Raw genomic sequence first — 11,177 nt, 5'->3', positions numbered from 1 at the left:
TCTCCAAAATACATTCGGCCAAACCTGCTCTTGCTTTGAGAGTAAAAACAAAACACCAAAGGAAAAAAAAAACCAAAAAAAAAAAAAAGAAAAAAGAAGAGAATCTAAAAAGTGCTTTCAAAATAAAAGGGCTTAAAATCTCTTTGTCATTTAAAAATGTGCATTTAGAAAACAGGTGACCAGCTGAAAGGTGCCTTTTCTTATCGTCCTCTGCTAACCCGAGGGTTATATACCCGCCTCTAGAGCCATATAGAATCTATATATATATTATATATATATATATATGTGGGAATGGGGTGGGGGCGCTGGGGCCGCCGCAGCTCGCCTCCCCCCCCGCCCCAAGGCCTCCTGCCCCTCTAAGGGAGACCTCAAATAACCTTTTTTAAAAGGAATTTGCCATTTTTAGGCGCTTTCGGGGCGTGCGGGACCACCGCTGCGCTGAGCCAGTGCTAAAATATACTGGGGGGGGGGTGGGAGAGGTTTGGACCCCCCCACCCCCACCCGCCCCGGTACCCACCGCCAGCCCCCAAATTCTGCTGGGGCAGCGGGTGGTGGGAAGGGGATGGGGGGATCCGTGCTGTGCCGGATTCCGTCCCAGCCCGTTCCGGGGACCCACTGGGCACCCCGGGATGGGGACAGACGCTGGGATGGACGCACCCTCGCCCGGCGTTATCCGCTGGCGGCGGCACCGGGCACCGAGCCGGTGTTCCCAGCCCTGGATGTCCCCAATGACGGGTGTCCCCAGCCCTGGGTGTCCCCCAGTGAGGGGTGTCCCCAGTGAGGGGTGTCCCCAATGAGGGGTGTCCCCAGTGAGGGGTGTCCCCAGCCCTGGGGTGTCCCCAGCCCTGGGTGTCCCCAGTGAGGGGTGTCCCCCAATGAGGGGTGTCCCCAGCCCTGGGTGTCCCCAGTGAGGGGTGTCCCCAGCCCCGGGTGTCCGACACCCGCTGCCAACAGCGACCCTGCAAAATCCTGGTTGTCCACTCACATGATTAGGCAATTTTCGGCAATTTTAGGCAATTTTCGGCAATTTGCTACACCGAGCCGCTGCCGTCGGCTCCCCTCTCTGGCAAATCTGGCTTCGCACCGGGGCTGGTGGGCAGGACCCACACCCCTTCCCCCCAAAAAACCGACCCCGGTCTCCCTGGAAGGAGCCGTCGCCGCCCCGGGAGGCAGCCAGGACCGAGCATACCCGCGCCGCCGGAGCGTTCGCTTCCCAAAAGGCGGAGGGGGGAAGGCTGGCCCCGCTCCCCGGCCCCCGAGGCACCCCTGTACCGCCCCGCCCTGAAAGAGCCCTTCCACTCCTACCACTTTTTTTTTTCTATTTTTGCTTTTTTTTTTTTTTCTTAAATAGATCTCTCTCTGAAATAGGTTTTTTTTTTTTTAACGTGTGTTTGGACACAAAATAAAGCTTTGGATTTACATGGAAGCTCTTTTCCATGTGACAGAGCCACTTTCCATCCCCACCCCGTGCTTCCTAGCATCTGCCTTTCCAAGAAAAGGTCCTTGGCTACTGAGGGATCCTCGGGGGAGCCTGCTTACGATGGGAAGATTGGAAACATAATATATATATATATTTTTTTCTGTTTTTTTTTAAAAAAAGGGAGAGAAACATCTTTAAAGAGAAAAATCGGAGGAAAAGTACTAACTAGATTTTGTGACACTTTGTTTTTTTTTTGGTTTAGGAGAGTCCTTGCGTGTTACCCTCAGACGACCCTCCTGCTACATTCAATCCTGACGCTTCATTATTTGAATTATCCTCAAAGTGCTGCTGCTCCTCGCCGTTCCTCTGCAGGGTGTCCTCTGATTCTTGACTCTCCCCACCCGGCTTGAAAACTTCCATCTTCGGGATTCCCCGTAGGGGTACTGGGCAAACCCCCGGCATCTCTCACCCGGGGTTTACGGCCCCTCCTGGATGGAATACCGTTGCATCCATCTTTTTTAAGGTGCCTGTGCAAGTGGTCGGAGCGGACGAAAGTCTTGGAGCAGCTGTCGCACTGGTAGGGCCGCAGGCCGGTGTGGACGCGCATGTGGTTCTTCAAGTCGTAGTTGTGAGCGAAAGCGGCGCCGCATTGCTGGCACAAGTACGGCTTCTCCCCCGTGTGCTTCCTCATGTGAACCTTCAGCTTGTCCTGCCTGCGTGGGAGAGAGAGGAGAGGGAGGGGGGGGCAGGTCAGCCGGGGGGGTCTGCCTTCATCCCTTGCGCCCGGCACGGGGCCCAGCATCGCCCGGTATGGGGTCGGACATCGGTACGGGGCTGCACGTCGCCCAGTGTGAGGCCGAGTATCACCCGGTATGGGGCTGAGCATCACCTGGTATGGGGCTGAGCAAGAGTACGGGGCTGAGCATCGCCTGGTATGGGGCTGAGCATCAGTACGGGGCTGAGCATCGCCCGGTATGGGGCTGAGTATCACCTGGTATGGGGCTGAGCATCAGTACGGGGCCGAGCATCACCCAGTATGGGGCTGAGCATCGCCCTGGTATGGGGCTGAGCATCAGTACAGGGCCGAGCATCACCCAGTATGGGGCTGAGCATCGCCCGGTATGGGGCTGAGCATCAGTACAGGGCCGAGCATCACCCAGTATGGGGCTGAGCATCGCCTGGTATGGGGCTGAGCATCAGTATGGGGCCGAGCATCGCCTGGTATGGGGCTGAGCATCAGTACAGGGCCACGCATCACCCAGTATGGGGCCGAGCATCACCCAGTATGGGGCTGAGCATTGCCTGGTGTGGGGCTGAGCATCAGTACAGGGCCGAGCATTGCTTGGCACGGGCCTGAGCATCAGTACGGGGCCGAGCATCACCCAGTATAGGGCTGAGCATCGCCCGGTATGGGGCTGAGCATCAGTACGGGGCCGAGCATCGCCCGGTATGGGGCTGAGTATCACCTGGTATGGGGCTGAGGCATCAGTACGGGACCGAGCATCAACCAGTATGGGGCCGAGTATCACCTGGTATGGGGCTGAGCATCAGTACAGGGCCGAGCATCGCCGGTATGGGGCTGAGCATCAGTACGGGGCCTCGCATTGCTCAGTATGGGGCTGAGCATCAGTACGGGGCTGAGCATCGCCCGGTACGGGGCTGAGCATCAGTATGGGGCCAAGCATCACCTGGTATGGGGCTGAGCATCGGTATGGGGCCGAGCATCGCTCAGTACAAGGCTGAGTATCACCTGGTACAGGCTGAGCATCGGTACAGGGTTAAGCATCACCCGGTACGGGTCCTGAGCATCGGTACCAGGCTGAGCATCACCCGGTACATGTCTGAGCATCGGTACCAGGCCAAGCATCACCCGGTACATGTCTGAGCATCGGTACCAGGCCAAGCATCACCCGGTACATGTCTGAGCATCGGTACCAGGCCAAGCATCACCCGGTACATGTCTGAGCATGGGTACAGGGCCAAGCATTGCCCAGTATGGGTCTGAGCATGGGTACGGGGCTGAGCATCGCCCAGTATGGGTCTGAGCATCGCTATGGGGCTGGCTGGCTCCTAGCAAGGCCTGTGCTGCCGCAGCCGCTGCCTGCTGGAGCCAGGGGAGGGCAGTTGCGGCAGCCGGGCTGGGGGCCAACAAGGCCACGTGAGCTGCAGTGTCTCGCTTCTTCCTGGAGGAAAAAAACATCAGGCACGAAGCGCGTGGCAGAGCAGCGAGGAGCACCGTCCCTGCCCGGGCAGAGGGCAAGGGAACAGCTCGCCTCTCGCCAAGTGGATCTGGCCCCATCCCGCCCCGCTCGCCCGTAGGGAAAAGGCAGGCCCCAGTCCCGCACGCCCTGCCGCAGCACAGCCACCGCTGCCTTCACCCATGGGAGGAAATTTGGGCAGCACGAGGCCCCAAGAAGTCCTAAACCTTAAGGGAAGGATCAAAACAGCAAGGACGTGTCCACCTCTGGTTTTAACACAGCTCCCAAAGGGGCTGGGAAGGGGGGGCCTGGCTTAAAACAAGGTGGTAGGCAACAGCACATCAAAACAGCTCTTTTAAAATAAAGTTTTATGAAGTTTTATAAATATTTATAATTTTTATAAAATCACCCTGCCTTTCTTTCAGCAGACTATTAGAGCGCCGTCGCCACTCCTCCCCCTGCGAAGGCAGAGGAACCAGGAAGCACAAGCGAGCAAAAATCGTCGTAAACCCACAGGCTGTGGTCCCCACCCGGTGAAAGGGTGGCAGGGAAACACCCCGTGCAAAACAGTCCCGGCTCGTCCTCCTGCCTTTACCCCAAAAGCTCCTTCAAGAGCAGGGACTGCTTCTCTCCAAGCCGGCTCCCCGTGCCCAGGGCTTCCCCAGCCCACTGCCATCCACCCCTTTTTTAATGATTCAGGGAAGAGATTTCTTTTCAAGCAATGCCCAGCAAAGGAATGCAAAAGAAAAATAAAATTAGGGGGGGAAATAAGGATGACGGAGTGCTTGGTCAGGTTTGCACCCGTTTTACATTGGGAGCTTCTGAGATAAGGCTTCGAGCACAGCCCAGGTGCTGGGGGAAAAGCGGCAAAGAGCAACTCATTGACCGTGCCACCGAGAACGACCCAGAGCAGACGAGACTTGGGTGGGCAGCTTGAGTTTATCACGCTCTGCCGTACCCCGCGGCAAGCCATGCCGGGGGGACGAGGCTGGCGCAGCCCTGGGGAGCCAGCCGAGGGCAGAGGGAGCTGGAAAGCAGCTACGATTTTTGGCAGCAGCCTCAAGGGAGGTTTTCCTGGACCGGTGTGAACGCTGTGGGTCAGAGCAGGAGCAGCAGCCGGAGGCTGTGGGACGAGACAGGAGATGGGGCACAGCGTTGGGGGGCAGCGAGGCCCATGGCAGCTCCCTGTCCCTCTCGGGGATGTATTTTGGCTGGAAAATAGCACGGCCCTGGCATATTATGAAATAGCCTTGTTTAGAGGGGCTGGGATAAGGAGGGAGTTCCCACCCCGTTTCTCCGCAGTGCCAGGCCCTCGCGGGAGCCTGCAGGGAGCTGGTCCCCCTCCGAAACCCCCAGGAGGAGGCCGAGATCCAAAAGCGATGAGGTGACACCGTCCCACCGACCTCCTCCTCCCCCAAAAAACGCCATGCCTCCCCTCACACCTCTACCCCCAGCGTCAACGGCTGCCAGGGACGCCGCGGCATTTCCGCATCCTCCGGCTCCCAGCCGCGCGAGGACCTTGAACTGTTCAGGTGCAGCAGCCGGATTCTGCACAGGGGTGTGTGCACAGCACCCAGGGCCCCCCCCCCCGCCCCGGCACACGGGGGGCAGATCCGGCACGGGGCAGGGAGGTGCCCCGTCGCAGGGCCCAGCCACGCAGGGCCGGGTGCTGGGGGAGCGGCAGCGGGCTGGCATCTTGCCCCCACCATTATCTGCATTCCTCAGCTATCCAACGTGGGGCTGGGTGCGGCCCCGGCCACGGGGAGGGGGCCCAGCAGCGCTGTGGGGCAGGACACGGCCTCCTGCCCACGTCTCCCAGCCCCACTGGCTTCACGCCAGAGCCACGTGCCATGTCCACGGGCTGCCCGCGGCAGGGAGCAGGGCCACGGACCCCCCTCAAGGAAGAGGCTCCCAGGAAGCGGAGCAGTCGGCATTCACTAAGCCAGGAATATTTCAGCAGGCAGAGAGCAGGCAGGGCAGGCAGCCCGGCTCCTCTGCCCGGCAGCCCACGCAGTCCCTCGGCACGGCCAAGGGGGAACCGGGGTGGGACCCCCGCCCCGGCTCGGCCATCACAGCCGCCGAGAGCAGAGAGAGGAGGCGGCGCTGCAACGCGCGGACTCAAGTGAACCGGAGGAATCCAAACAATATCCCCTTTCTTCCAGCGTTCCCGCAGCGGAGGGAAGGAGCGGAGGAACCCTGATTAGAAACAGGACCGAGGCGAACGCCCCCGGGGAGCTGAACCAAGGGACCGGGGTTTGTGTGTTGTTCGGGGCGGCCATCGCTCAGCCCGGCATGGTTTGCCAAGAGAGGACGAGAGCAGTGTGGGGTCCAACCTCTTCCCAACCCAACTACAAGCCACCAGTGCTTCAGTCACCCCATGGAGCCATTTCTAAATGGCTCTCCAACTCTCGCCTCAACGCCGCGCACCTCGGCCACGATGGAAATACCAAGGGCTGCAGCTCCGTTTCATCAACCACACTATTTGGCCTCTGCAGAAGGCCGGGTCTGGCCAGGTTTCCAGCAGAGCTCAGCAATTCAGGTCACCGGGACGGTGCGGCACTGGGTATCAAGACAGGCCCCTTGAGATATCTCAAGAGTCAGACCCCCAAATTGCTCATCTCTCTAGAAAACTCTGGTCTTCATATCCAACTCGCCTCTTAAGATGGAAATCAGCCAAGCAGGCAAGATAAAATTGCACAAGACCAGCCCCACGCCAACCCCCGTGGAAAGCCAAGAGCCAGTTTTGTGTGTCAGCCCCCTCTCCTCCGAGCGTCCGCCCGCTCCTTACCTGGTGAATCGGACTTTGCAGATGTTGCACTCATAGGGCTTCTCCCCGGTGTGGGTGCGGATGTGGCGCGGCAGCTTGCCAGCCCCCTGGATCACCTTCTCGCAGATGGGGCACTTTTGGAATGCTTTTGCCCTGATCTTCTTCTCCACCTTCTGGGACCAGGACGGATAGACATCGCCCTCGTTCGAACTGCTGAAATATTTCAAGTAATAATCCATGACCCCATCGTCATCCTTTCGGTCATCCTCCCCGAGCTGCTGTCTCCCTGCGGAATTGATCATTTGCTGCAGCAGGGCGCTAGCAGCCAAGCCATCCACCTCCCTCGCATCATCCTCTGTCTCCGCTCCAGCAGGAACGAAGCTGGGGGAGTCGCCGGCTTCCTGCTGGTCCAGAGGCCCCCCCGGGGTCCCCTCCTCTTCTCCCGGTGTGGGCAGGCCACGGGCGCTGTAATGTCCGTTCTGAGAAGGTGAAAACAAGGAGCCAGGAGCTGCCTCCTCCTCCTCTCTGTCCAGCCACATGGCTGGGTTGCTGTCAGGATCACAGTCATTCGCCTTTGGTCTTTCGTTTAGGGGGGCTTGCGAGTAGAAGTCCATGCCATCGCAGTCTGGCTCCTCCTCCTCCTCTTGGCCTCGGAAGTTCAGTCTCTGAAGGTCTCTCAACTCTGGGTTGGTCCACGGAAAGCTGCCTTGGTGGCCATTGACGGGGTTGCTCTGGAAGAACTCCAGGTACTCTTTTGCTCTGAGATGGTTCCTTTGATCAATTTGATCTACTGTATCCATCTGGTCATTTTTGGCCAGAATCTTCCTGTCCAGGAGATCCGTGCAAACATCCCTTACTGCCGGGATCTCCAGCAGTGTGGCGGCATTGAGGATGTCATTGACATTTGAAGTGCTGACAGTAAGGGTCGCGGTGTAAGCGAACTCCAGCAGAGCCGACAAGGCGTCCGCACTCACAAAGTCTATCTCATACACGTTTTGCTGGTCCACCACTAACCCTGAGGTGAAGAGCTTCTTGAAGTACTGGCTGCATGCCGCCAGGACGGAGCGGTGGGTGGGGAACTCCTGGCCTTCCACCAAGATGACCACGTCGCACAACAGCCCGTTGTTTCTCTGCTCATTCAGACTGCTGAGGATGTCGCTGCTGTGATCGGGGAACGGGATCCCTATGGGGCCGTCCACGCCACCCGCCATCTTCGATGCAAAAGGCTACGAGAGAAGAAGGAAAACGCAATGAGTCACAGGAGCCTTGGAGGCATCACATCGCACGGGCAAACTCCCAAGGCAGAGCAGGTACCTGTTCGCCGATGCCAGTGTGCTCTGCAGCAAGCGCTAGCTATCGGCTTGCGTGCCCTCCGCACCTCTCCACTGTCCTGCCTGCATCTAAGACATGCCTCCATCAGCAGGCAAGGACGGACCCGTGCTTACCTTCACTCTGGGAAGGAGGAGGAGGAGGAGAAATACAGCCCAGGTGCTCTCAGAGCCTGGAAGAACAGCTGAATTAGCACGGATCTGGGCCAGAGCTAGCAAGCCTTGGCAAGGACCAGGGTTAATACAGCCAGACAGTATCAGGACCGAGCTGGCAGGCATGCCTGGCGTTGGGCTAGAGCGGCTTGAGCCTCACCAGTGGTCGCCAGTCCACCTGTGGGAGTATTTCCCAATCCCACCACTGCTACTGGAAAGGTCCCCTGCTCATTCAGCCTCGCTCTGCCCAGCTGAACTCCTCATACGATCACACAATCGCTGGGAAAACTGTGCCCATCGCTCGTCCCCGAGCTCCCAGGGTGCACGGATGCACTCAGAGAGATGCAGGCAGGGTGCTGGCAGCATGCGTCCTCTGGGAAGGGCACAGCAGCAAGCTCAGCGCTCACGGGCGCTGGTGTGCGGGAACAGGGGAGCACCAACCAGCCCAGCCTGCTGCTAAAGGCGTTTTACAAAGAGCCGAGCTTAAACACTTAAACCCAAGGCACCCGCTGCACCGTCCCCAAGAACGGGAGCCTCTGCGGTGGGCGGAAGAGGAAAGACGACCGATCTCACGAGGCACCGGCAGCAGACCTGGCACCAGCCCCCCACACCTCAGAAACGCTTCAGCAGAAGCAGCAGTTCTCTCCAATGCCGAGGGTTTGTTTGGGAAAAGATAAATGAGTAAGTCAGTCGCTCCTGATGCGCTAGCACGACAGAAAGGGATCCACTTGACTTTAAATACATCCTCTCTTCAAAGGCTGAAAGAGCCAGAGCGAACCGAGCAGCCCGGTGCTGGCTTGCCTCCGTTCGGAAGGGATCCCCCTTTGCCGGGAGAGGTGCACCAAGGCCAAACGCAGGCAAGAGCAAAACCCGCCCGGCTTCACCATGCTGCCTGCCCGGAACAAGCCTCTTAGGTTCCCCCACGCTCAGCCTTCTGATGTCTAAATTGGGAATAATGTTTCCCTCCTCTCTGTCTCAAGCACTAAACCCATGTACTCCTTGCAGCAGAGATGCCGTCTGCCTATAAATCAATATATTTGCCCCCTTCACCCCAAGCACCGGATCATTAGGAGCTAAGACAATCAGCAGTATAGCCACACACAAATAATTTGGTTCATAAAATACCTTGGCACAAGCGTTAATTATCAAAGTCCCCAGTTTACAGATGGGGAAACTGAGGCGCAGCGGGAAGTGGCCTGCCCCGCACGACGGGGGGGGATGTATGAGTCAGGAGCATATCCAGAACAGAAGTAATTACACAGGAAGCAACTCCCAGCCCCGCGTTGTAGCACGGGGAGCTAGCAACCAGGTTGCAAAACAACACACGCTTTCCGACACATACACACACACACCCCCCCCCATTCTGAGCTCACTAGCAGATTTGTCAGTGGTTCTTCATATTTTCTTATTTTTAAAAAACTTCATTAATCCAAGGAAAAAAAAGGAATTTCTGCACCTTCTTGTTTTATACAAAGAAAACACAGGAGAAGGCAATTCTGAGCCCATGAAACAGCTCTCTGAAGCAAACCCCTCAATATTTAACAACAGTAATGCATAAACCAGTCTTAAGCTCATCACAGAAATGTGATGGGGGGGTCAGGGTGGGAGGGAAGAATCAGAAGAGCCAGGCTGGACGCACAGGGCAGCCGGTGCGAGTCCTGCCACAAAGACCAAGCACCGAAGCAAGGCGGCTTCCCCGAGGCTCCCGGAGCAAGCGCACCAACTCCAAGCCGCCTTCTGCGCTCCTGAAGCGGCGGGATTTGAACTCGAAGGCGTATTTCACAGTTTTTTTGGTTTTTTTTTTTAAAATAAGAGGTCCTCGCCAGGGAGGAAAAGGCCGTTTGATGGCCGAGCGCAGCCCGGGGACCAGGAAAGCCAGCACTGCTCCAAACTCGGGCACCGGCTTCAGGTGTGACCTTGGGCAAGGTCACCGCAACGCTGCATCCGCAGGGGGTCCGAGGGACCCCCCCCCCCCCGGCCTCCCGCGGGGCTGGGCTAGAGCAGGGGAGGCCTCCACTGCCTCAGCATCACTTGCCCCATTCCCACCAGGGCAGCCCCAGCACTCCCCAAAACCCCCTGTCCTGAGCCACCACGGCACACCGCTCCCCAAAAAGTGGGTCTGACACCCCTGCCCACCCCCCAATGCCTCCCAGCCCTGGAAATTACATTAGAACCCCCCACACACACACCTTTCCCCTCTAGATTAGAGACTTTACAAAGCTTCCCCCCCCTAAATTAGAGAATTTGAGCTGCGTGAAGCATTTTGAAGCTTCAGGCAACAGTCTTCTGGGCAGCAAAGCTCCGTCACCCACACAACCGGGCTTTGTCGGCTGCGGTGCCCGGCTCCGGGGACCGAGGGGGCCTGGGGGAGCGAGTCAGGCCGTGCAGACAAGGTCACCCCCCTCCCCGGTCAGGGGGCCAGGACAATCAGCCGGACAGTGTGGGAACGGCTGCAGGGTCATGAGACTGCCGAGGGCTGGCATGGAAAGTTGTACAACTTTGCAACTCATTCTCCTCGCACAACACGCCCTTTGTGTCCCTCATCTGCAGCGGCCGAGAACATCAAGGGGCAAACGGGCTGCCCCGAGCCCCCCAGGAACGGCCAACGGCCAGAGACCACCGCGCTCCTTCTCCGAGGGCCACCACCCAGCCCTTAAAAATCACACCCCGTCCCCTTTTCAGGGGGCTGAAGAGCCAGAGTATTAAAGCCTGCACAGAGCTGGGTGGCTCAGGGGATTAGTAACAAGAGATGGAGCCTTCCACCTTTACAGGTTCAAAAAAACCCACAAACAAAAACCCCACCAGAAGGCGGCACAGGGCACACCACCGTGTCGGTGGGTTGGGTGAAATCCGCTTGGAAAGGGGTTCCTGATGGCCAGGTGACAAGTAACAAAAGCCGCTGGCACGACCGCCAGCTAGTCCCCTTCCTTGGCAAGAATGAGGTCTGAATGGGCCACCAAGGGGGAGATTCAACTACTGACCTAAATTTCCCAGGCAGCTCTTTTCTCCTTCTACACCTCCCGACCGCCGAAAAGGCATTACACACTTGTTGTCCCAGACTGCGCGTCTCTGCAGGGTTGCGAAGATGCCGCATTTCACCCCAAAGCGGCTGTGTTTGAGAAACGCAGAAATCACCCTCGCATATAACTCACAGCAGCCGAGGGAGCAGCATCAACTTAAACCAGGGTCCATTTGAAAGAGAGACTTTACAATACCAGAGCTCTCGAATTTATTTACAAACCTGGCGTAACACGACGCACATCCCTAACTACCGGGCTAACTCTGCTTTCATCAGTGCTGAGCCCGCGCTG

General features: G+C 57.9%; 1 protein-coding gene across 1 annotated transcript; it reads right to left on the bottom strand.

Annotated features, from left to right (window-relative positions):
* Positions 1-1,536: 1,536 nt before the first annotated feature.
* Positions 1,537-7,640, bottom strand: ZBTB7A (zinc finger and BTB domain containing 7A). Its single transcript, XM_059831858.1, is given in 3 exon segments — positions 1,537-1,822; positions 1,824-2,133; positions 6,407-7,640. Coding segments are annotated over 3 exon segments (1,644 nt in total). The 5' UTR covers positions 7,597-7,640; the 3' UTR covers positions 1,537-1,678.
* Positions 7,641-11,177: the final 3,537 nt, after the last annotated feature.

Source organism: Gavia stellata, chromosome 32, assembly GCF_030936135.1.
Source record: "Gavia stellata isolate bGavSte3 chromosome 32, bGavSte3.hap2, whole genome shotgun sequence".
Lineage (NCBI taxonomy): Eukaryota > Metazoa > Chordata > Aves > Gaviiformes > Gaviidae > Gavia > Gavia stellata.
The sequence above is the reverse complement of the archived record's forward strand: the minus strand, read 5'-3'. Positions and strand labels throughout refer to the sequence as shown.